Genomic DNA, 26881 nt, shown 5'->3' on the forward strand with positions numbered 1-26881 from the left:
AATAGTTAGGGTTTAGGCTTTCCTTAATAAGCACTTGTTAGTGTTTGGGAGTCCTTTCCCAAACCACTTACACTTTTTTTAAGTACTTATTTTTGTTATAGTGTTTGGTGAGCCACTTAACCAAGAATGACAATTATAACCCCAACTTAACAAATGCATACATATGTTATTTTATGAATATTATATTGAACCATTTCAATGAAAATAACGACTCTAACCCTCACAATACACACGGCCCATGTGGCACTATTAAATAATTTATTTTATTTAAGAAAATAAAATAAATAACCAAAAAATAAAGAATAATTTGAATATCATTATTATTATTAATAGCAACATAAAAAAAAATAGTAATACTAATAATTAATTTCATAATAATATAATAATTTGCAGTATCATTCCAATAATGAAGAAAAAATAAACCAACAATTTTTTTTAATTAATCACAAAGAAAACTACAATATCATAACCAAAAAATTCAAGCACCAAAAGAAATTCAAATTAATATTCTAATAATAGTAAATAATATATTTTTTCTAAATAATCACAGAAAAGACTGCAATCAATATCATAAGCAAAAATTAAAAAAATATATAAAATATAAAAAAAACACATTCAAACAAGTCGTAAACATCTATTAAAATAAAAAGGGTTTTTATAGTTCAGTCCACCTCAGAAATCTTAGCCCCACCATACAGGTGGCCAGGATGAATCCTGACCGTAGATTGATGACAAATCCACGGACAGGATGCGGTTTATAGGGGGGCTACTAGTAGACTAGGAGGGGTCTGTAATTTCAGATTTCAGAGGTGGACTTCAATCTACTTATCCCAATAAAAAAATAAAGTTTGGAACTCACCAAACCGATTATTGTTGCTGACTAGGTGGTTGGATTTCTTCCTAACAACATATCTGGTGAAAAACAATGAAGATTGTGTTTAGAACCCACCAAATCAGAGAAATGTTCGAAATGGAAGACAAAAGGTAGAGGAAGATGGAAGATTTCACATGCTTGCAAGCAAAAATCGGTTGGAGATCGCCTAACTTCCACTAGATTGCACACCGCTGCCACCACTGAAGGTTCCTTGCACAAAAATGGAGAAGACAATAGGGTTTAGCGTATTCTCTATGCATAGGGAAATATGCAGGAATTTTTGAAATATTATGGGGACATTTTTGTCCCATCAAAAAGAAATAAGCATTTATTGAATAAGTGTTTAAAAGAAGCATTGCCTAGGTTAGCTTTTTTTTAATAATTTAGTTTGAAAATAAGCACTTATTCTCAACTGTTTTTTGCCAAACATGAATAAGTACTTATTTTTTCACTTACTGTGTGATCCACCACTTATTTTAAGTATTTATTTAAATAAGTACTTAAAATAAGTGATCTCAAACAAGGGTTAATTAGACAAATTCCTAAGAACAATTTTTCTTGCTGCGTTTGGAACCAATGTAAAATGTCATCGGTGTAAAAGTACATCGATGACATTTTACATTGAAATCGTTGGCATGTGACTGTTTGAATTTTGAAAAGTGTGACAAGAAAAGCAGAGTTTTACATCGATATGAAGTTTTACATTAATTTATGATGTAAAACTCCACTCCATCCAAATGTGCGCAAAGATGAACCGGTGTGGAGTTTTGTGTTGATCTTGATTTACACTCCTTCCAAATGTCGACAAAACTGAATCGGCATAAATATTTACTTCGTTCTTGGTTTACATCACTTCCAAACGCAGCCTCTAGTATAGGTGTAAATCCTTGAAATCGTGAAGGTGAACCTCATCATTTAATGCGTAGTGAGACCTGTTCATAAACTAGGTAGCCCAACAGGCTGGCTTGGCCTAGCCTGTTCTATGTTGGACTTGAACAAACTTTTAAGTCCACAGGCTTGGGTTTGGGCTCTAAACATCGGGCTTGACTATTTCTCAGGCTAGGCTTGGACTTTCTTTAATAGCCCAGCCCGTGCTTGAGCCTAACTTGATAATGGTATATACATTTTAAAAAATATAATATATATATATTATATTATGTAATAATAATATTAGTAGCAAAAAATGTATTATATAATATATAATATATTAGTAATAATATTTAACAAATATATTATAAAATATCTGTCTAGATCAGACATTAGACTCAAACTCGAACTTTGAACTTTATATAAGATCTAGGCCCAAAAGTCAAGTTGGGCTCAGGCTTGGACCTAACCATTTTATATTTATAAAGAGGTAAAACCTGATATGTGTAGTCATAAACCATGCATATGTTCATAGATAGGGGTGGAACGAATCAATCTCAATTCGGCTTGGTTTAAACCGAGGTTCAAGTTGAGCTCAAGCCCAATTTATAGGCTCGTTTTCCAGTCGAGCCAAGCTCGAGGCCAATGACACTGAACTTGTGAGGCTCGCGAGCTTAATCGAGCCTAGTACACATACATAATAAATACATACATATATAATAACTTTATTTTTTATATATAATAATAAATAATTTTTATATGTATACATTTTATTTTTTATAGGAAGCTTGGCTCAGAGCTTTTGAGTTGAGCCAAATTTGAGCTCAACTCTGTAGCTTGAACCAAGCTCGAGTTCGAACCTGGCATTTTTTTTGGCGAGCTGAGCTTGAATTGTTAGATAGTCGGATCAGCTCAACTTGTATCCACCATAGACTGTGGCTAGGGGTGAGCAAATGGTTTATTCAGTTAAAAACTGAACTGAATAAAACAAAATTTTAAATGGAAAACCAAAACTGGAATGTTGAAAAACCAAATAAAGGGAAACTGAAAATTTTTGTTCAATTTTCAGTTATTTCGGTTAGGGCCTAGTGCCACTTTGGTTCCCAAACTTTAAAATGCGACAATTCAGTATCCAAACTTTCAAAATGTGTCAATCCAGTACTTACAGTTAACCAATCGTTGATCAGTCGTTAAGTGGCATTTGAAAAAGACACAAATGCCCTTCAAGTATCATCTAATTTTCTTGATCAACCATTTAAACGTTGACAAAAAATTAACAGTCCCAAATCCTTACCTCTTCTATTCAAAAAAGTTAGGGTCACTTCTTAGTGGTCATTTTGGTGACCCCAACTTTCTTGAATAGAAGAAGCAAGGATTTGTGATTGTTAATTTTTTGTCAACGTTTGGATGGTTGTTCAAGAAAATTAGATGATACTCGAAGGGCATTGTGTCTTTTTCAAATGCCACTTAACAACTGATTAATAACTGGTTAACGGTAGGTACTGGATAGACACGTTTTGAAAGTTTGGGTACCAGGCCCAAAGTACAAGGTACTAATCAGAAATTTTTCCTTTCGGTTAAAACTGAATGTCAACACTATATATATATATATATATATATATATATATATATATATATATAAAATACAATATATAATATAATATATCGTTATACATATAATATAAAATATATATGCAATATATAATATAATACAATATAATATATCATTATACATATTATATATGTATTATATGTTAATGCATATATATTATATAGATAATAAAATTTGGTTACTTCAGTTTTTTTTTTGATTAATCGCATTCTCAAACCAAAATTTTCAATTTGATTTTTTGGTTTTAACCAAATAATGCTTAACCCTAAATGTGATACCCGAAGAACCTTGACGTGTAGACTTTGCAAATTGTAATTGAAAAGATGCATTATATTGTATTACTCACGGGGACCCGTGCAATGCACAAGATTTGTTAAGTGAAAGCTAAACAATAGAAACACATAAAAGTATACAACTGTTTTATGTTTTTAACTTTTTAAATAATTAATAATTATTTACATTTTGGGTTCAACTATGATACGGAAAAGATATGATATCTGAAAAAGTTTTTACAATTTTACCAATCAATTGGTATCATAAACATGATAGCCAATAAAGTGTTATTTATCAAAATTCATGAGTGGATTTTGATTGATCAAAACTCTTCTGATACCATATCTTTCCCGCATCATAGATTTTCCCTTATATTTTATATACTACTTTTTAATATTTTTTTTACAAAAATAACGATAATTAATTTCAGCTAAGGTTGTTCATATGAAACTGACCAACCCAACCAACTTGACTCGAGTTGGTAGGTTTTCTAGTATTTCTAGTTAGCTTTGGTTTAACAGTTCCCCAACATAACCAGGTGGGATTAGTTTCGCTTTGGCCATTTGTAAATTGACTAAAATCGAATGACCCAACCATATGTATATATGTATATATATATATATATATATATATATATATATATATATATATTTAATATATTTTTTAATACGGGAAAGCAACAAATTTCTCATATTTCTTAGTCTAAAAAATTTTATATCATAAATTTAATTTTTAAATTTATTTTTTTTTTTTTAAATGCCACTATAGTTTTTTAAAATTTAAATTTAATTTTTTAAATTTAAATCTTTTGAACCAACCCACCAAACCAAAAATCAACCCAAAATGATACAACCTGAGTTAGCCAGTTTTCACTAATGGTCAATTGATTTCAAGTGACCAACTTCCAACCTGACCAAGTTGATTTGGTTGGCCAAACAACCTACAACCAAACCGAATCAACCTATGAACACTCCTAATTTTAGCTAAATTAATAGTCTAATCTCTAATAAAAAACAATAATTTAATCTCCAATAATTATTAAAAATTTATAGTGAAAACGCAAAACTATTGAAAATATATTGATAATGAAAATACAATCAAGAACTAATAAAAATACAATAAATACTAAAAAATATATTAAATTAATCAATAAATAGTAAATCTCAAATATAGTTTAATCTCTAAGAAACTTTAATCAATTAATTATACCAAAAATACAATAAGTACAATAAATTAAATTTAAAATTTTAAATAATAGTAGTTTAATTCCAATAATTATTGAAAATTTTCAGTTAAATAACAAAACAAAAATAGATTTATACATAATTATTGAAAATATATTTATTACAAAAAATAAATACTTATTGAAAATAAAAAAATATTATCTTAGTATATATAAACATATAATAAATATAGATTAAGAGTTTAACATTTTTATTAGTAAATATTAATTTTTTGAAAGTTATTTTCTATAATTATTAATTGATATAAGTGAAATTATTTATTTAAACAATACCATTATTTAAAATTTAAAATATTAATTATTTATTGAATTTAAGAATCTGCAAAATTGTAATTTATGTTATTATTACATATTTTTGTTATTAATTTTGTAAAATATTAAGTTATTTATGAATTTTAATATTATCTTATAGTTATTTTTCTAGTTTTAAGAAATTTTTTAAATTTATTACTTTAATTAATTAAAATCTACTCATGTTAAATATTTCATTATTTGAATTTTATTTATTTTAAAGTTATTACATAATATTAAATATTTTGATATATAATTATTTAGCTACTTTTAATTTTTATTTAAGATATTTAGTTATTGAAAGTTTTAAATAATATCTTACTTTTAAGTTTTTTTATTATTTGATTAACATTTAAATCGAATAATCCGGAAAACCATAATTTATAGTGTTAGTACATAATTTCATAATGAATTTTGTAAAAATATGAATATTATTAAATCTATTATAATTTTTTTTGTGTTTTTAATAAATATTTTAAAGTTATTATATATTTTCGTTAGAATATTGAAATAATTTTTAAATTTTTAATTCAAACTTTTTATATAGATATAAATAATAAGTGTGGGAGAGGATAAATAGGAATTACAGATAACTTAGGAGAGAAATAGAAAAATAGAGATAATTTAGGAGATAAATAGGAATTAGAGATAATTTAGGAGAAAGTGGGTATAGTGTGGGAGGTAGTTTAGGAGAAATTAAATACCTTGTAATTTATAAGTTTCAATTGGTTATTAGTATGTTAAAAATGTTAATTTTAACAAACCAATTCTTCTATGAACAAAAAATCAACCTAGAACCTATAATATCTATAAAAAAATATAACCATCCATTGTCATGTAATATCCATAAAACAACTTTAAACATCTCTATAAGTGACTTCATCTTCCATTCCACTCCTACAAATAAAAAGTGAAATAAAAAATATATTTGCAAACTAAGAAAAAATAGCTCAAATTAGTGTAAATAAATAAGTAATAAAATATTGAAAATGGTTTTAATTTTACCCAAAACTTGCAACCACTCTAAACTTCAAATTTATCTTCATCAATGGAGTCTTCATCACTAGAAGATTTGTCTTTTGGTGTGAGAGAGAGATTGGGTGCGGCGGTGGTTTTGTGAAATTGGTGCGAGAGAGAGACGAGAAGATTAGGGTTTAGTATTTTTTTTTAGTAATTTCAATATTCTATTTCAGTTTTGAAACAACCAATGAGATGCACTTTTCCAATAACCTAAATAATCTCTTCTCCTAAAATTTATCCTAAACTACCTCCCCCACTTTCTCCATAATTATCTCTAATTCCTATTTATCTTCTAAATTATCTCCAATTCCTATTTATCTCCACAATTATCTCTAATTTAGTACAGAGTTTCTCTCCTAAATTATCTCTAGTTCATATTTATCCTCCCCTACTTTTTATCTATATCTATCTAAATAAAGTTTGGATTAAAAAAATTAAGAATTATTTAAATATTCTAACAAAATTATATATTAACAATTTAAATTATGCGTTTTTCCGTATTATTAATTTAAAAGCTTTTCAAATATTTAATAATATGTAATAGCTTTAAATAAATAAAATTCAAATAACAAAAAAATTTAAATATTTTATAGATTATTTAAATATTTAAATAACTAAATATGTATCATAACTATATTTTAAATAGTTAAAATAAAGAAATTATCTAATAAATATATTTATATTTTTACAAAGTATATCACAAAATTAGGTACTAACAATTTAAATTATGTTTTTCTGGATCATCAATTTAAATATTCTTCAAACATTTAATAATATGTAATAGCTTTAAATGAATAAAATTCAAATAAAAAAAATTTTAAATATTTTATAGATTATTTAAATATTTAACTAACTAGATATTTATCATAACTAGATTTTAGATAGTTAAAACAACGAAATTATGTAATAATTTTAAAATATTTCTTTAAAGAAGAAAAATAATTATAACATAATATTGAAATTGATAATAATTTAATATATTACAAAATTAATAATGAAATTCTGTATAATAGTATAAATTGTGATTTTATGGATAATTAAATTCCATAAACAACTAATATTTTAAAATTTAAATATTTTATATATTATTTAAGTATTTAAATAACTGGGTATTTTAAATAACAAAATATTTAACATCACTAGATTTTAAATAGTTAAAATAAAGAAATTATGTAATAAATTTAAAAATTTTTTGAAATGTAGAAAAATAATTATAACATAATATTGAAATTAAAAATAATTTAATATTTTTACATAATATTGTAAATAACTAATTTAACTTATATCAAGTAATAATTCGAGAAAATAAGTTTCAAAAAAAATAATATTTATTAATAATAATTTTAAACTCTTAATCTGTATTTATTATATAATTTTATATACTAAAATTAATATTTATTATATTTCAGTAATTATTTATTGTTTTTGTGATAAATGTATTTTCAATGATTATATATAAATTTATTTTGTTTTGTTATTTAATAGAAAACTTTCAATAATTATTGGAGATAAAACTATTATTAATGAAATTTTTAAATTTAATTTATTATACTTATTGTATTTATTGTATTTTGTTATAACTTATTGATTAATATTTATTAGAGATTAAACTATTATTTGAAATTATAATATTTATTTACTAAGTTAATAAATCTTTAGTACTTATTGTATTTTTGTAATTATTGTATTTTTTCATTATCAATATATTTTCAATAATTGTATATTTTTTCTATAAGTTTTCACTAATTATTGGAGATTAAACTATTGTTATTTATGAGAGGTGGGACTATTAATTTAGTTGAAATTATAAGTGTTCATGAGTTGGTTTAATTCGGTCGTAGGCTATTTGGCCAACCAAATTGACCTAGTCAAGTTGCAAAGTTGGTCAACTGAAACCAACTGATCTTTTGTGAAAACCGACCCACTCAAGTTGTATCGGTTTGGGTCGATTTTTTGGTTTGGTCAGTTGGTTCAAAAGATTTAAACTTAAATTTAATTTTAAAAATTATAGTGCAATTATTAAAAATAAATTTAAAAATTAGATTTATGATATAAAAATTTTAGACTAAGAAATATGGAAAATTTGCCACTTTTCCATATTAAAAATTATATTTAAATATAAAATATTAATATATATCCATGGTTAGATCATTCGACTTTGGTTGGTTTACAAACGGACAAAGTGAACTTAATCCAACTTGGTCAAATTGGGAATTTTTTTAACCAAAGCTGACCTAAAATACTAGAAAACCGACCAACTCAAGTCAAGTTGATTGGGTTGGTCGGTTTCATCAGTTTGATGAATATGAATAATTACTAATTATTTAAAAAAATTGAAAATATAAAATAATTGTATACTCTTATGTGATTCTATTAGGGTCATTTACTAGAGCACGCCTTTGGGAATGGCAATTTTCCCCATCCCTGACGGGAACCCAACTTCCCCAACCAGATGGGGCTAGGGATGGGGATTGTTTTGGTGGGGGTGGGGGTGGGGATTAATAGGAATCCCCGTTCAGGGTCGGGGATGGGGATTGTGTTCCCCGCCCCACCCCAACCCCAATTATATATATATATATCAAAACATATTTAAGACATCATTTATACTTTAAATTTTGTATTTATTTAAAAAATACTATTATCTGAAAACATTTTGGGGATTCGGGTCCCCACGGGGAACCCATCCCCGTTGGGGATCAAGGATGGGGGTTAATTTTAGAATTGGGGTCGAGGATAGGAAATATGATCCCCGCCCTATTTCCATTCCTACACACCTTATAGTTTTACATATTTACTTAAACCTATGTTATAGTTTTCATTTTACTAAAACATCTCATATATTTTATAAATTATTTACTTAATCAACCTTCGTTAAGGAGTGTTTGTTTTGCCATTAGGCCCATAGTTTTTTATTCCAAAAATACCCTTAACATTTTTTTGTATAGAAAACAAAATTGACCAAATATAGCCAATAGAGTGGTTGATCGTGTCTTACTAAGGGCAAAAATTGTATTTTTATTTTTATTTTCTTTTAATTAAATTGATTTAAAGAAACATTAATTCAATCATCTGGAAGATTGATTAAATCCATTGCAAATTATAAGTGGTGTTTTAGTAAAATGCTAACTATAGGGTAGATTTCAGTAAATCCATGAAATTATAAGGGGTATTTTAGTAAATAACCCTTTCTATTATTTAACTTCCGCTTAATAAATCTCGTGCATCGCACGGGTCCGCACTAGTACTAGATTAGAATTTGGTAAGATCTAAGAGCGTAGGATTAAAATCTTTAATCTCCTACAAATCTTTATTAATCTCTATTTAATATATAAAACATTAATTACAAATATTTTTAAATAACATATATATAAAGATATATATTATTTACAAATATCTGGGCCAGGCCTAAAAATTAGGCCCAAGCCCGGGCCGGGCCTTAACAAAAAACCTAGGCCCAAGCCCGAGTTTTCTAGGCCGGACTGAAATGATTACCCCTATCGAGAATGAGCGAGAGATTTTAGGTAATTTTTATGGAAATGAAAGCATCTCATTAGTTATTTAAAAAATGATATGAAATAAAAAATAAAAATTTAAAAAAGGAGAAAATTCCTAATGTACTGTAATTTAGTATATATATATATATATATATATAAGCTTTGATCACTATTAAAGCATCTCCCTCCTAATTCCAAAAGACCACGGGCCTAGGCTATTACCAACCAAGAACAACATTTCATACATGAAATCTGAATGCCACATGAAAGGGACACCATTATTTGTTTTTTTTTTCGCCAAACAAAATCCCCAGGAAAAGGTGCGGTGATAGTCTGTTTCTACTTTCCACCGTTAGTCTTCAATCTTATCGGGCTTGGTTTTATTCACACTCAAAGATGTTACAACTTTAGTAATGAGACAACCCAGTAGTTGAGATGGTCATTTTGCGTACTGTATCCATCCGTGTAATCTACAGAAAAGTTAGTGGACCTGTGAACACGTCTGCTAGCTGCTGCAACTGTGGTTACAAGTTATTAACACATCTTTGAAATAAAAAAGCTTAGGTGAAATGTGTTGAATTCATTACAAATACCAGCCTTCTTCCATTTTATTGAAGGGTCACAACAGAATGCTACAACCACGGTAGCAGCAGACGTGATCTCAATGGACCTCACATGCTGGAGGCGTCTTTTAGACTTCTGCTTCAAAACAGACAAAGTGTATACCAAAGTCAAGTTTCATGGATCCAATTAAACTTATAAAATTATTTTTTGTTCTGACCCCAAGTCAATTTATCGTTCGTTTTTTATAATCAAATGCTTCCTCTGTAGCAGTACTCTAATCTACTCAAGCACATTTCCTCTCTCAAGTAGTCAGCATGGGACCTGCTTTCAGCCTCCGTAGTGTTATCTCAGGAGGAATAAACAGTCTCCTATTTCTCTCCTTCCTTTGTTGCCTTAGCCCTTGCAAGGGAGCCAATCCTGTTTACCTCTACACCGTCTGTCCAAATACTACCACTTACCCTTCTAATGGCACGTACCAAAACAACCTCAACCTTCTCCTCTCTTCCCTCTCCTCTAACGCTACACCCACCAACCACGGTTTTTACAACACCACCGCTGGTCGGGGTTCCAATACTGTATACGGCCTCTTTCTCTGCAGAGGCGATGTCACCGACGACCTCTGCCGTGAATGTGTCAAATCCGCCGCTCAAACTATCACCCAGCGGTGCCCCAACGGGAAAGTCGCAATTACTTGGTACGACGAGTGTCTGTTACGTTATTCCAACCAATCATTCTTCTCTATCATGGATGAGACACCATCGTTCTCTATGTACAATACACAGAACAACTCGGACCCTCGGCAGTTCAATCAGCTGGTAGGGGATAAGCTTGGCGAGCTTGCAACTACGGTGGCCTCTTCTGCTAGCAAGTATGCCACTTTAGAGGCCAACTATACGAGTTTCCAATCGTTGTATTGCCTTGCTCAGTGCACGCCGGATTTATCAGGGAGCAGCTGCAACCAATGTCTTAGAGGTGCCATCTCCCATCTCCCAGTTTGTTGCAGTGGAGCGGTAGGGGCAAGGGCTGTTCGGCCGAGCTGTAATGTCAGGTACGAGGTGTATCCTTTCTACCGGATCACTGCTTCGGTGCCTGCCCCGTCACCTCTTCCTCTTTCCACTCCGCCTACGAGTAATACAACTACGGCTTCAGGTAAACTCATTGAAGTAACTTTCGATTGAGAATTCGGAAAATTTCAATTTGCTGGTATCCCAAAGCAGAGGGCTGCTACTCTGTTTCCCACCAATCCAAACCGCTGAAAAATTCTTCCATTTCTTTAAAGCTTAGATTCCAAATTGTTGTGATTTCTTAAACATCTATGTGCTAAAATTCTTGCGATCATTGCTTTGAAACTTTTGAAGAAAGGAAGTTGTTTATCAAATCACCCTGAAAATCTAGAAGGCAATCTTGAATAGCTGATGAAGTTCAATAAATACGCTAAATTATCATGCTACAACACTATAGCCACTTTTTCTTTTCTTTTTTGGTTGGGCAAACTTTTTTAGCCAATTCCATGATTATAGATAATCTATCTAATACAATTAAAGAGATTAAAACTGAACTTGTTTGGCATCTCTCTCTCTCTCTCTCTCTCTCTCTCGCGAAGACAAAATTCAATATTTTTACCAGCGCATGTTCTGTATGAAGTTCTTTCTCTCTTTGTGCAGGAAAAGGGAAAAAAACATCAACTGGAACCATTGTTGCTATTGTTATACCAGTCGTCATCGCAGTGTTACTTTTATCCACCTTTGGCTATTGTTGGCTAAGTAAGAAGACGCGGAAGAAAATCACTGGTAAGAAGCTCTAATCTTTTTTTCTTCTACTCTTAAAAGAATTGTTTGTTTGTTTAGAGTTCAATATAGGTAATCATGCTCCCTGATTTTTGAGGGCAAGAAAAGTTTTTAGTCTCTGTGATACAAGCCATAAAAACCAAATAAGCTTTCCACTAATTTTTTATTTTCTTGGAGTGTTACCTATGTATCCATTCCAGACTTATGATTTTGTCTTTGCTTCGGTGTAGTTGGAACTGAAACCAAAGGTGTCGAGTCACTGCAATTCAACTTCAGTACAGTTGCTGCAGCAACAAACAACTTCTCTGATGCTAATAAGATTGGTGAAGGTGGATTTGGTAGCGTTTACAAGGTAAGAATTTGCAATCCATACAGAGCAATAAAATTTCACATATCTGAGAGATAATCATAGAGTTAATTTTATTATTTATAATAAATTCCCAGGGCAAATTTCCCAACGGGCAAGAAATTGCTGTGAAAAGGCTCTCTAAAAACTCTGGGCAAGGTGCAGTGGAATTTAAGAATGAAGCCATGTTGGTTGCCAAGCTCCAACACAGGAATCTCGTTAGGCTCTTGGGGTTTTGCTTGGAAGGAGAAGAGAAGATACTCATCTATGAGTATGTTGTCAATAAAAGCCTCGACCACTTCCTATTCGGTTTGGCCCTGGAACTCTTATATTTGAACAATAATTCATTACATTCCGTTTTGAGCTTTTTGAATTTTAATCTCAAAATACATTAATATTTTGACAAATTAATTATTTGTGTGAATTATAGATCCTGATGAACATTCACGCTTGGATTGGCCAATCCGTTACAAGATCATAGAAGGGACTGCTCGAGGGCTTCTTTATCTTCATGAAGATTCTCGGCTGAAGATTATTCATCGCGATCTTAAAGTTAGTAATGTCTTGTTAGATGGCGATCTGAATCCCAAAATATCTGATTTTGGGATGGCAAGAATTTTTCAAGTAGACCAAAGTGAAGCAAATACAAACAGAATAGTTGGAACATAGTAAATACTGAACCTTGTCCTTAATTTGCCTCTATATTCATGCACAACCACACCTCAGATCATCGTTTGCCGTGATCACTGAATGCTATCTTGTTTGTAATTGTAATTGTGTGCAGTGGTTACATGTCTCCCGAGTATGCAATGCATGGACAATTCTCAGTCAAATCAGATGTGTTTAGTTTTGGTGTGTTACTTTTGGAGATTGTCACCGGGAAGAAGAACAGTTCGTTCTTTCAGTCAGACTATGCGGAGGATCTTCTAAGCTATGTAAGTCTGAACTTTTTCAAGTATGTGATACAATATTATTGGACCTTAATTAATTTGAATGAATGGTATTGCTAATGTGTGGATGAATTGGTAAAGGTGTGGAAACATTGGAACGAAGGAACAGCATTGGAGTTGGTTGATCCAATTTTGGGGGAAGCTTATTCGAGAGACGAGGTGATGAAATGTATTCATATTGGGTTGCTGTGTACTCAAGATGATGTAGCAGATAGACCCACCATGGCGACGGTGGTGCTCATGCTCAACAGCAATTCCGTCACTCTTGCAGTTCCTTCACGGCCAGCAGTTTATGCTAGCAGTAAAATGTTTTCAGGCGTGATTACAGGAGGTGAATCTGAAGGGAAGGCAACTGAATCGGATCAATCCGCGACTAAGTCAATGCCGTGGTCTGTCAATGAAGTGTCAATTACTGAATTGCAGCCTAGGTAGATATTACCGTTTGTGTCGCCTGGACTGGTGGGGTTTAATTAATTTAAGGTGTTTCTTTTGGGGCCTGCTACCTACTACCTACTTGAAGAAATAAATTGGCCTTCAAAAGTGTAGAAGCAAATTAATTTGTATATGGAAGAAATTTGAACAAACCTACTGGCAGTTCCCAACTGAATTATATTATGCTTTAGGAGTGTGTTATGTTTTTGTCATATCAATTTTCTGCTGATTCTTCATAGTAGACAAAGAGGACGGCAGCATTTTTATTGCTCAAAGTCATTATTTATTTATTTTTTTTTATTTTTTGAAGCCTGATATGGCAAATTCTTCATATAATGTTCAGTGAACAATCGGAATGGATACATTCCTCCAAGAAAGCTGATGAGGGCGGATTTGGCCCTCTAGTGAAATTATGACACCTGACACCTCATGCCAGTTAAGTGGTCTCTTGCCAATCAGGCAGCTTGGAGCTCATCACCAAAGAGCTTGCCACCAGGCAGTTCAGAGCTCATCACCAGGCAACTCGGAGCTCATCACTAAGGAGCTCGCCACCAAGCAGGTCGGAGCTCATCACCAAAGAGCTCGCCACCAGGCAACTCGGAGCTCATCGCCAAGAAGCTCGCCACCAAGGAGCTCGGCAGCTCACCAAGGAACTCTCCAAGGAGCTCGGCAAGGAGCTCGCCACCAAGGAGCTCGGCATCTCTCCAAGGAGCTCGCCACCAAGGAGCTTGCAGGCTCACCAAGGAACTCGCCAAGGAGCTCGACAGCTCACCAAGGAGCTAGGCAACTCTCCAAGGAGCTCGCCGAGGAGCTTGCCACCAAGGAGCTAGGCAGCTCTCCAAGGAGACTGCCAAGGAGCTCGCCACCAAAGAGCTAGGCAGCTCGACAGCTCTCCAAGGAGCTCACCAAGGAGCTCGCCACCAAGGAGCTCGACAGCTCACCAAGGAACTCGCCAAGGAGCTCACCAAGGAGCTAGGCAGCTCTCCAAGGAGCTCACCACCAAGGAGCTAGGCAGCTCGCCAAAGAGCTTGCCACCAAGGAGCTCAGCAGCTCACCAAGGAACTCGCCAAGGAGCTCACCAAGGAGTTAGGCAGCTCTCCAAGGAATTCACCAAGGAGCTCGCCACAAGGAACTAGGCAGCTCTCCAAGGAGCTCGCCACCAGGTAGCCCGGAGCTCATCACCAAGGAGCTCGCCACCAGGCAGCCCAGAGCTCATCACCAAGCAGCTCGCCACCAGGCAGCTCTGAGCTCATCACCAAAGAGTTTGCCACCAGGCAGCTCGGAGCTCATCACCAAAGAGTTCACCACCAGGCAGCTCGGAGCTCATCACCAAGGAGCTCATCCGGGGCCTCACGAGAAGCATTCCGTTTGACAGCCGTACCAGAAGACTGTACCCACGCCTCTTGCCTGACGGCACTGTACTTGCCAGCTTTGGTGGTTGCCTACTGCCTGACAGGACCATACTCTACAACAGTTACCTACACCCACCAGCTCAGCCTTGGCAAATAATGGCTGCGGCAGAGAATCAGAGGCGGTTACATGTCAGATCACCAGTATATAAAGACCTCACCCCCCCAAGGAAAGGGGGATGGAAAAATGAAGGTAATTCCTGCTCTCTAGCCCTCTCATTTCTCTAATATCATCTTCAAGCTCTCTACAATCAGAGTGCTAACTTAAGCATCGGAGAGTCCCCGTCGGGTAAACATCCCCAGGTCCTCTGATTCAGTTCTCGCAGGTTCCTCAGCTCTCGCTGTCTACAAAGAGGAGAAGATCACCTCATGCAAAGGGTAGTCGGGTTGTGCTACACCAGGGAGCTCCACTATCCTCTGAGTCACAGGCTACCTGGGAGCAAGTCAAATGATGAGCTCATTAAGGTAGCTCACCACCAGGGAGCTCGCCACCAAGTAACTCTCCCCCAGGCAATTCGCCACCAGGGAGCTCGCCACCAAGTAACTCTCCCCCAGGCAATTCGCCACCAGGGAGCTCCACCATCCTCTGAGTCACAGGTCACCTGGGAGCAGGTCAAATGACGAGGTACTTAGCCAAAAAAATTGATACATCACGAAAAAATTAGTACATAACTAAGTACGGTTACATCAAAAGCCATTGAGCAACCCGGGAGAGAGTTCAACATAACTTTGCAATCCATCACGAGGTGACGAATTTGCCAAGGGGGGAGGGACTGTAGACTCCAAGAGAAATGTAATAATAACAGTTTTTTGCATCTCCCTCTAATAACACCGAAAAAAAAGACCCAGCTCGACAACAAACTTCAGGCCTTCTAAGAGAGCTCTGGCTTTGGCTCCAGTTGCAAACATAGAAGGTAAATAAATAGTACGCTCATAAATAAAGCACCCAGTGTGGTTCTGTAACACTAAACCTGCAGCAGTTCTGTCCACTCCTATTGCACTATCGAATTTCAGTTTTACAACACTTCCGGAGGGCGACACCAGTGTACGACTAATCCATTAGTCTCTGCCCCAATTGGGTTCCTTAGAATGGATCTCTAGACCTCTGTATTTGGATTTCCAAAACAGATATCTAAGCCTCCACACACAAGAAGAATGTTCCTTTAACAAGGGTAGAGACTGCATTTTCAATGAAAGAATCATCCATTCATGTCTGAAGTCATGGGTCCTGAGGCCTAGAAAGCTGAAGATATCTTGTCAAAAGTAGTCATTTATAACGACAAAACTATCCCAACTTTTATGAAAAGACATTATTTCCACATAATGGAATCACCTTTCTTATAGGTTGTTATTTAATACTCCCCTCACTTTTCCACAATTCTCATCTTGACTTTTCAACACCAGTAGAAACTCCCCTGTTATGTTGACAGAGATAGATGGATCTTGGAAATTTACCATTTTAACCATATGTTTGGATTCAAATTTCATATCATATTTTCAAAATACCCTTCTCACTTCCAACCCAAAACCCTATTGCATTGTGATCTGCAACTTTATTGAATCAACAAAGTTGTCGTCGGATAAAAACGTCATCTGAAAAGAAATATGCTGCCATTATCTGAACAGAAATAGTGGTTACCGGTTGCTGGCCATAGTATATCTCTGTTTTGCTCTGAGATTTTATCCACGGCGACCAATGTATATCATTTGTTCAGCAATTACCTGACAAGATAAACACCACTCTCGCCTAGGAAGAATAGTTGAATAAACATTTCACAGTACTATTACAAATTAAAAAGTTTGGAAGGCTTTTGCGGTACTTTGTCGAATAAAGATGCATGGTCGCCTATCTCTCTAAGACTCTTACAGTTACAGAATACAGAGGTGCGGTGGAGGAATCAGTCGTTCCTTTTAACCATCAAGCCTTTCCAATGTCCTTGCTTATCTTTTCATTTTAATAATTGATTTTTTAAGCTTTTCCGAGAAAAAATCTGAAAAGATGAGGTCCATTGTCCAATCTCCTTGCTTTAATGGAAGATCTAAACTCTAAAGAAAAGTGTTGGTGGCATCAGAAGATGTTTTATTATTTTCATACTTGGTGATTTCAACCCATCTATAATCCTATGGGTCGGACCGGTGACCCATGATCCTATTCTATCACAATCCCAAATTAATTATACTCATTCATCTGAAAATGAAACTTTTCATGACTGCCCGGGAAAAACGGTTCCACCTTAAATGCCAACAGCCCAACACACAATGAGCATGGAGAATCTGAGAAGAATTGCATCGCCGTAAGTCATCTGTTCTTGTCGATGGGGAATAATGAACATGGATAACTGCGACTGTGGCTCGTGCGAGGAGGAGGAAAAAGAAAGAAAAAAAACAGAAAAGATAAGGGAAGAAAAGAATGAGAGAAAGAGATGGAAAGGATGAGAGAAGAGGGATCGTCAGGGAGAAGCTAAAGGCAGCTGCCGCTGAGCTGCCTTCAGAGGGAGAAGATGATGAATAGTAGAAGAAAAATAATAAAATAATAAATAATTCCTGTTTAAAAGAACAAAATGTTTAGATGAAAAGTACATTAGCTGGGACAGGTGTCACACAGCTGTAAGGTGCTCATTCATTGTGCTTACCTAGCATGCCTATTATATCCAGACCCATTTCATTGGGGTTGCATGTGGCTCAGTAGATTTTTTTTCTTATGATCAAAGGTTATTTTCAACAATTAAGTTTTTCCAGGTCCAGGAAAGTGATGTAAATAGTCGTTGCATGGGTAATTTTATAAAATTGTATCTCTCAGGCCCCATTTGTTTCACAAGAATAGGGGTTTGGAATCAAAATGAGAACTGGCTATTCTGATTCCAACTGTTTGGTTGGATAGAATTGGAATTTCATTCCCACTCCTAGTGTAAGGGAATGACCATTTCTTCCCTCTCCCTTGAGAATGAAATCACATTCTTGCTAATTCCAATTGCCAATCTCATTTTTGTTTGAACCAAACAGACTATCGGAATATACCATTCCAATTTTGATTCCAATTCCAACTGCAAACTAAACAGATGCTCAATTTTTTTAACCTCATCACCTGATCATGAGAATTGAGATGATAGGTGTGTTATATTTGATTATTTCTTCCTAAATATTAGGATAAATTACAGATAGGTACCCTGAACTTTCAATTGTGACACTTGAGTACCTTGAACTCTCAGAAATAAACACTTGGGTCCATCCATTAGTATTCCATCAATTATCTATATCATTCAAAGTCACGTGCAACTTTAAATATTACAAAATACCAAAACTACCCTTGTCATGTATTTTCACCTTACTTTTTCCTTCTTCAGCAATGGCAATGTTAGATCTTCTTCCATGGCCATAGAATTTCTCTAGACCTTGGTTTTATGTGTCAGTGTGGAAGCTAGTGGTAATATGCTATTGATAAGTCATCATCCGATGTTGAGTTGGACTGTGATTTGCCAACTGATGACTATTGTTTTAGTTATAATGGGATAATCAAAACTCTGCCAAAGAGAGTTTTGGATTGATAAAGTAAAAGGAGATTTCCAGTCTCCGAAATCTGTAATGAATGTCGTGATTGATGACTTGAGTGAGGGTGTTATCAATTTTGAGCGTCATCACCTCCAACAATGCTTAGACCATTGCTAATTGGGTTCAGTATACCAGAATCAATGATGGAAGCATGACTGGTTTACTAGATGATGGTGTTTGATGCCACAGGACACAGAAGTAGAACAGGGTTCATTGTTCATGTGGATTGTAGATGGCAATAACTGCAAAATTTTCATTGATTCGAAGCATGTGATGTTTGGGTGGATAAGCTCCAAATTGAGAGGGGAGAATTGCAGAGGTTAAGAGGAAGATAGATACTATGCATAGACGATGGGGAGAGAGGGATGGTGGATAGAATTTGGAAGAAGAGATATGGTCACATAATTGAAGGTGAGTTAATCTGGTTTTTCTATGAAGGCATAAAATGTGATTGTTCCACGGTTGTGTTGATCGAGACAACTGACAATGGAATTGACATCGGTTTGGTAGACCAGGTGCAGGTTGATTGTTGGACTAGGAAAGGTGTAATGGACATGTTAGGGATTTCAATGGTGTTGCATTTTCCAGCGATGATTTTACTCCGCCGGCAAAACCCTTTCATTGAATTCAACCCTTGCCATTGTCGCCAATGAGTGCTTTTGGTTGAACTCAACCCTCTTTGGCATGTTTCCAAGAATCAGAATGATAAACAGTGCTGTGGTTGCTGCACAAAGCAAGGACTATCCAAGCTGATTTTTATGCCTCTTATGCCTTTGTGTATTTACCTCTTTAGCAGCGGTGAACAGGTTTTTGGGATTCAGGTTGGCCTTTCTCAAGCTGATTTTTGGAGTGCAAAGTTGTATTCTAGAGGCAGCTTTATGCCGAACTACAGAATATTGAGTGGAGGAAGCAACATACAGTGCCAGAGGAGTTGGCCTACGCAAAACTCTGGTTTGAGTAGTTAGATGTTCATGTCTGCTTGGCTTCCATTCTGATACATAGAACTATGCTCCTCCAACAAAGCAAGGTGAAAATATGAGAAGAATAGTTTTTATATTTTGTAATATATTTAAAGTTGCACATGACTTCGCATACTATCGATAACTAACGGAATACTAACGGATGAATCTAGATGTCTATTTCCAAGAGTTCATGTCGCAATTAAAAATTCACGATACCTATATATCGCTATCCCCAATTTACCCTAAATATTATCATTAAAAAACTAAGAACGTCAAGATTCTTCAAAACGTGCCCACATCTGCATTTCCTTCAACCATCAAGCAAAAACAATCTTCTTCTGCAATTCCTTGTGTGGGGTAGATATTCGGGCTTGAAAAACAGAGGGCACATCTGCTGCGACCGTCGTCACAGCATTTCATTATCAACCTCCAATTAAGCATGGACACGCTGGCCTTTAATTCCATTGCTGTTTTTTTTTTTTTTAATTGGGGAGATGGTTGGAATCGGTCAGAGTATAGTCGAGCCAAGCATCAGCCAGCTCGAATTTGAGCTCGACTCAGAAATACAAAGCTCGAAAGTGGATTCGAACGCAATCAAATTTCATGTTTCTGATTCGAATTCGACTCGAGTCGATACTCGCCCGTTAGTAGAGCTCCTCCCATGAAAACGTGGCTATGTTATCTGTTGCTCCTCCCCTGAAAAATTATCCTTGTTTGGATAAACAATATTAAACAACTCTCTTCTTTAATAATATTCTTTTTCCATATTTTCAGAATTTTCACTAAAATAGCACTAATAAAAAGATCGGAAGAGTTACTTGCCATAATCACTTCCCTAGGAGCTTAGCAATCCCAATGACGTGCGGAACAATAACCACTCAGCTACTGTTGCTCTGTTTGACCTGTTTCCATGTTTGTTTCTCCTCTGCCACTCCAACCTACGTCACTCAATATTGCCAAAACACAACCACTAATGAATTCTCTCCAAATAGCTCGTACCAAGTAAATCTCAATCTCGTCCTATCTTTTCTAACATCTAATGCTTCGTCCCCCAATGGATTTTACAACGCTACCGCCGGTCTGTCTAATAATACAGTTTACGGTCTCTTCCTCTGCAGAGGCGACGTCACTCGGGACGTCTGCCGGGAGTGCATCGAAACAGCAAGTCGGGAGATCATACGAAGATGTCCCAACGGTAGAGTGGCATATATATGGTATGATGAGTGTATGCTTCGATATTCCAACCAGTTAATTTTCTCCACTATAAACGAGGTGCCTGGGTTTTCGTTTCCTAATTCATCAGACGTACCGAACCCAGGTGAGTTTAGTAAGCTATTACGTCAGGTCGTCGACCGCCTTAGGAACCGGGTTGCGTTTGATCCTTCTCTGGGCAAGTTTTCAACGGAAGTAGATAATTTCACAAGCTCTCAAACGTTGTATAGCCTTGCGCAGTGCACTCCAGACTTGTCAGCAAACGATTGCAGCAGATGTCTTGTAGGTTCTGTAGCTAACATCCCCATATGCTGCAATGGGAAGCAAGGAGGAAATTTTCTCAATCCGAGTTGTAGTTTGAGGTACGATATGTACCCTTTCTTTCGGGTGACAGCCGCTACAGAATTTCCTTCTACGACGACGACAACAACAACCAACACCAGTAGCGGTAAATATTTTCTGTTGGAGAACTTGTAACTGGAAATCTCTGTAGATAGATTTCTTTTTTCAATTTATTGTATATCTGGGCCCAAGAAAAGAATTCAGTGCATATTAGGTGACTTGTTCTGATCAATTTTATATACTGATGCACCTTTATCACATCTAGGATTACAAATTTCTAGTTTCTCAAATCAGAGGCCAGTGTCTCTATTCCAATTTATATTAAGGGGGGTAGAAATGGTTCTAGTAGAAAGAAAGTAGATCTGAGTAATAGGAGCTTAGCTTAAACTTCATGTAATCTAGCCCAATTAGGGGGTTTCATTCTTGGGCCGAATTTGCAGGTTGGCTTGGTATGCTCATGTTTTGATGTAATCTGTTTATTTTGCAGGAAAGGAGAGAAATAAATCTCGATCTATTGTCCTTATCGTCGTTCCTTTAATTTCAATAACGGTGCTCCTCTGTGCCATCTTTTCATGGAGGAGAATGAAAGGAAGAAGGACGAGAGGTCGGTGAATAGCTCTCAACGTTCTGTTTTAGTTAAATGGTTCAAGCATCCATGAAATTGAGGAGATTAAAAACTTATTTTCCCACTGAATACTAATTTCATTTATATAGGATCTTGTAGATCACTAAACAAATATATACGTGTTCAGAGGGATTTCTGCAAAATTTGGTTCCTGCAATTCATTCTGCTTGAGATCTTTCTTTTTCAAATAGTATGTATGCATCTATGAGCTTAACTTCGATTATTGTCCTGTGTAGCTGAGGACGAGGTTCAGATGGTAAATTCCTTGCAAATGGATTTTGAAACAGTTAAAGCTTCAACAAACAACTTTTCTGATGTTAACAAGCTTGGAGAAGGTGGATTTGGTGTTGTTTATAAGGTACCATGCTCTAACATACCCATCTTAAAATGATATAGGATTCCTGCCTTCACGAGGGTTGGAGGTGGGGGGAGGGGGGATGATGTAGGATTAAGGATTTATTTTACTTCTTGGGGTTGATTTTGAGTTATTATACATTGAATTACAAGCTTGACCTAGTTCATATTAACACTTCCACAGGGTAGACTCTTTGATGGACAAGAAATAGCTGTGAAGAGGCTGTCCAGAAACTCTGGACAAGGTGCAAAGGAATTCAAAAATGAAGCTGTGTTGTTAGCAAAGCTTCAACACAGAAACCTTGTTCGACTCTTAGGTTTCTGCCTGAGTGGAGGAGAGAAGTTGCTCATCTATGAGTTTGTTTCGAATGGAAGCCTTGATCATTTTCTATTTGGTTTGGCCCTATTCTTCATCTGTTTATCTGAATTTTACTATATTCTTGCTATTCTGTATGTTAGACTGTGCAAGCTAGATTTGTAAAATATGGGAAGTTGTATATTGATCAGTCATCTAATACATTTTAACTGCAATTGTAATTTTCTGTTGCATGAATGTGTAGATCCAATAAAATGTGCAGATCTCACTTGGGAAAGGCGCTACGGAATTATAGTAGGGGTTGCTAGAGGTCTTCTTTATCTTCATGAAGATTCTCGACATAGAATTATTCATCGGGATCTCAAAGCTAGCAATGTTTTGCTTGATGAACAAATGAATCCAAAAATTTCAGACTTCGGCATGGCAAGGCTTTTTGTACCAGATCAAACTGAAGGAAATACGCATAGAGTGGTTGGAACATAGTAAGTTTGAGTTACAAGTTCTGTTTTAAGAGCTGAGTTCCAGTAAGTCACCAGACGTTACAAAATCTCCACATATGTCCCTTAATATGTTAGGCTCCAACCAATTAGGGAACTACTCTTTGGGACAGAGTCATCTGACATACTGTATGAGCCATTTGGCATTTAAAAGTAAGCTTCTGCTATCCTTCAACCTGAGTACTTTTTTGTGTGTGATGATATGCAGTGGATATATGCCCCCAGAGTATGCAATGCGTGGACACTTCTCAGTTAAGTCTGATGTATTTAGTTTTGGTGTCCTCCTCCTTGAGATTATTACTGGTAAGAGGAACAATGATTTCTATCAATCAGAGCAGACGGAATACTTCCTAAGCTATGTAAGTGTGTTTCAGTGTTTTCTAAATTCATAAGCTTGATTTAATTTGAGGTGCCAATTTAAGAAAGAAGAATAAGCACAAGGATATAATATTTTGCTATTAAATTCAAAAGAATTAAACAGATATGAAGTGTCATTTGCCATCTTTTAGATAACTTAAAAAGTAGGGGCTCTGATGAGGATTCTACCAGTAATCCTTTTGTTCCCAAGTAGAAGAGACAATTCTAGAATCTAGAGTTGGTCACCTGGCTTCAAAAGTATAGTTTGGGTCGTGCGTATACTTTTATATTATTTCTTTATGGACTAACTGAAGATGAAAGGAAAATGGAAAGTAGTGGAGATGACAAAACATTATGCCAAAATTCATTGGGATGAAAAGTAATGTGGACCTTGAATTGTAAATAATTCCAATATGTTTGACTAACTGTTGCAGGCATGGAGACGGTGGAAAGAAGGGGCAGTTTTAGAGTTGATTGATCCTACATTATGCGATCGCTATTCAAGGCATGAAGCGCTGAGATGCTTCCACATTGGGTTGCTATGTGTTCAAGAAAATTTAGCTGACCGACCCACCATGTCTTTGGTTATTCTTATGCTCAACAGCTACTCTGTTACACTTGCATTACCTTCAGCACCTCCATATTTCATTAGTGGCAGAGCCAAGACTATCGTTCCTGCAAGGAGTGAGTCACAAGGAACTGAATCTGATCAATCTGCAAGCAAGGTGTTACTGCAATCTATAAATATGTCATTGACAGAGGTATACCCACGCTAGTTTTAGGGGAGAAGCTTATATATCATAAAAGGTGGGTTTTTAAGTAGTTTTGCTCAACCTTACCCAGAGACAAATTAGGCGGGATACCTTGGTGTCAATTTCAACAGATATGTAGTTTAATCTAGTTCAAATTTCCTCTGGTTCACTGATGTAAAATATAAAGTCACCAGGAATAATTCTTGTGCTTTTGCAATTACAGCAGACTGTCAAGCAGTTAATCTACCTTAGACTTTTCCTAGTTATGAAAAAGCTTTATTTTAAACAAGAAAGAAGGAAAGAGGACCTTAGAACTTCATGCAAGGCATGCATGGAAGGTTGAACTGTTTTACTTGTTGTTGAATTGAAGGATGTAACTATATATTTTTTAGCAGACGTTCAAACTTAAAACATGTTACATTTTGTTTAGTTTGTTTTCTTCACATCAATGGATTTAACAAACTAAAACTGGACATCCTTCTCTCCCACCATGAATACTGATTGTCCAGATAAGGCCATTTGTATTTCTCTTGTTTGTTATTCACTGAACTTCCATAATATTGTAGGCATCTTGAGGGTGACAAAGAATAAGGGTGTATTTTTGTACCAATAACTATTTAAACAGAGTCAAAGGAGCTGCATTGTAATTATCTTTTAAAAATTTAACTTGTTGAAGTTTACAAAAATCAAGCTACCAATAAAAAAAAAACAGTTTAGATGCAAAATGCAATGGTATAAGGTCTGCAAAGTAATAGTTCTTTTGCTATCATTTTCATAGAAGGTACTCATCATCATCAAGAGAATTCATCATAATTTGTAGTAACCAATTCAACATTGTTTCAGCATATGTAGAATCATCTGCAGTTACATGTGCTTTAATCAGCATACATACTTATTGTCTAAATTATAAACTTTGTAGTTTTCCTGATTCTGCAATGCCAAGTCAAGCTTCAACTAGAAGTGAATGAATCTATAATGCTGATCAATATGTTTCCTATTGTATAAGGTCTCTTGGGCCTGTTCCTGAGATTTTTCCAAATTTCAGAAACAGATCAATTTCTTAGATAAAAAACTTTGGTGCGAGGCTGTGAGCTGAAGATTTTGTCATCTTTCTTTGAGTTCTCCCCACACTGTATTATTAATTGTTTAGTTAGATAATAGGCCATTGTTTTTTTGTTTTTTCTTCTAGGCTTTCATAACTTGATCTTAATTTTACTGTCAGCATTTTTCAGGTTAGGAGTTTTTTGCCCGCTGGGATCTAAGGCCCGCAAGGTCACTACCCATGACAACTTCCTTAAATTTTTCTTTTCGCACAATCTCAAAAGATCAAGGACTAAATAAATAATCCTGGGGGCTAGGGGTAACCCTTCCATACATCCATGAAACAAATATAATTTGGGAGGTGTATAACAATGTATATGCTCTTTTTTTCGGTAAAGTTATAGCAATTACAAGCTCTCAACCTGGATTATCCAACAAAATGGCCCTCGCAAGCCAAGGGAAAAGCTAACAACTTCCTAGCAACACAATGAGCCGCGCCATTTGCCAATCTGGGGATTATCGAGAAAGAAACTTGCCTAAACTTTGCGTTCTTGATGTCCTTAACAATGGGGAAGACTACAGACGTTGCAAAATTCTTAGGGTTTCTGTAGCTTGAATGAGCTCCACAAGCAACTTCTTATGCCACACCGCGGCCTCCAGCCTCTCAATCAGATCCCCGCTGGTTTCTCGGATTGCAAAACCAAATACCGCCTTACCACAACCAGCACAGAAAACCCCATCAGAATTCCCCTTGACCCGACCATGCTTAGGCCGCCTCCATCCTTCCACTTGCAAAGCTCTTCTCGACAGGCTATTCCCCCTTCACAGAGATGCTAAGCTTTTCCACTGGCAAAGCTCTTAAACTATCCAACGTTGTTCCACACCCTATTGAAGCCCTGAACTTTAGTTAGCCAATATTATATGCCGCTTGATTGGCCTCCCTAATACGTTCTTGCATTACACTGAATTTCTTTTCTTTGCTATTCTTCTGCATTCACTCTTCATGTTGGTTATTCCCCAAGGAGGGTTGTATTTTGCCCAGAAGACTGTTGATCACTTTTTTGCACCCTCATTTTGATGGTTGATACTACTACTTTTTTTTAACCATCTCGTGTGCTTCATTGCTGCCCATGCCTCGGCCACATTAATTGGAGATCACATCAACGCCCCACGAGCGCCCCCACATGCACATCTCACCGTGTATTGCTAATATCTCCCGTACTTGTTATTAGGAGATGTTGATGTGCTATTGGGCGCTGTGGAGTGCCCACATTGATCTCTTGAAAATTGAAATACATCCTATTGCAATTCTATTTTGTTCCCACTACAAGAAAAATGGGTTTTAGTGACGGATATATAATGATGTTGTCACTATAAATAACTATATAGTGACGAATTTAAAGTTCTGTCACTAAAAATACACTATTTAGTGATAAAGAGATTTTCCGTCACTATAGAGAAACTATAGCAATGGATGGTTGAAGCTCCGTCACCAAATTGTGATTTATGGTGACAGACAATTGAATGTCCGTCACAAAAGCACAAAATATTGATATATAGTGACGGACGATTTGTCATCTATCACAGTAGATTGACTTATAGTAACGGACAACTTAATCACCACCACTAAATATTGAGTTATAATGACGGATAATTAAATCATCATCACTAAATGGCAAATTATACTGACAAACAATTTAGTGTCCATCACA

General features: G+C 35.3%; 2 protein-coding genes across 3 annotated transcripts; both read left to right on the plus strand.

The window, feature by feature from the left end:
• The first annotated feature begins 10316 nt into the window (after positions 1-10316).
• On the plus strand, positions 10317-13965 carry LOC109115234 (cysteine-rich receptor-like protein kinase 10). Its single transcript, XM_019199025.2, has 7 exons — positions 10317-11387; positions 11903-12028; positions 12256-12377; positions 12470-12680; positions 12802-13039; positions 13156-13306; positions 13403-13965. The coding sequence occupies exons 1-7, from the start codon at positions 10553-10555 to the stop codon at positions 13751-13753; spliced, it is 2034 nt and encodes a 677-aa protein (XP_019054570.1). The 5' UTR covers positions 10317-10552; the 3' UTR covers positions 13754-13965.
• A 6476-nt stretch (positions 13966-20441) lies between these two features.
• LOC104605002 (cysteine-rich receptor-like protein kinase 34) lies at positions 20442-24557 on the plus strand. Of its 2 annotated transcripts, XM_088904154.1 has the most exons (8): positions 20735-20887; positions 20992-21333; positions 21715-21831; positions 22089-22210; positions 22391-22601; positions 22767-23004; positions 23228-23378; positions 23811-24557. In XM_088904154.1, the coding sequence occupies exons 2-8, from the start codon at positions 21255-21257 to the stop codon at positions 24150-24152; spliced, it is 1260 nt and encodes a 419-aa protein (XP_088760280.1). In that variant the 5' UTR covers positions 20735-20887; positions 20992-21254; the 3' UTR covers positions 24153-24557. The 2 variants fall into 2 exon arrangements, with proteins under 2 accessions (XP_019054571.1, XP_088760280.1); XM_019199026.2 differs by having other exon boundaries at positions 20442-21333.
• The last annotated feature ends 2324 nt before the right edge of the window (positions 24558-26881 follow it).

The sequence above is a fragment of the Nelumbo nucifera genome, chromosome 1, assembly GCF_055504915.1.
Source record: "Nelumbo nucifera cultivar China Antique chromosome 1, China Antique-T2T, whole genome shotgun sequence".
In the NCBI taxonomy this organism is placed as follows: domain Eukaryota; kingdom Viridiplantae; phylum Streptophyta; class Magnoliopsida; order Proteales; family Nelumbonaceae; genus Nelumbo; species Nelumbo nucifera.

What these genes read in the sequence shown, in the direction of transcription:
- LOC104605002 (XM_019199026.2), top strand. Translation starts at nt 20,529, where the DNA reads ATGACGTGCGGAACAATAACCACTCAGCTACTGTTGCTCTGTTTGACC. An exon ending in AACAACCAACACCAGTAGCG is followed by an intron (nt 21,334 to 21,714) that starts GTAAATATTTTC and finishes TTTATTTTGCAG; the next exon opens with GAAAGGAGAGAAATAAATCT. An exon ending in CCTTGATCATTTTCTATTTG is followed by an intron (nt 22,602 to 22,766) that starts GTTTGGCCCTAT and finishes ATGAATGTGTAG; the next exon opens with ATCCAATAAAATGTGCAGAT.
- LOC109115234 (XM_019199025.2), top strand. Translation starts at nt 10,553, where the DNA reads ATGGGACCTGCTTTCAGCCTCCGTAGTGTTATCTCAGGAGGAATAAAC. An exon ending in GATTTGGTAGCGTTTACAAG is followed by an intron (nt 12,378 to 12,469) that starts GTAAGAATTTGC and finishes ATAAATTCCCAG; the next exon opens with GGCAAATTTCCCAACGGGCA. An exon ending in AACAGAATAGTTGGAACATA is followed by an intron (nt 13,040 to 13,155) that starts GTAAATACTGAA and finishes AATTGTGTGCAG; the next exon opens with TGGTTACATGTCTCCCGAGT.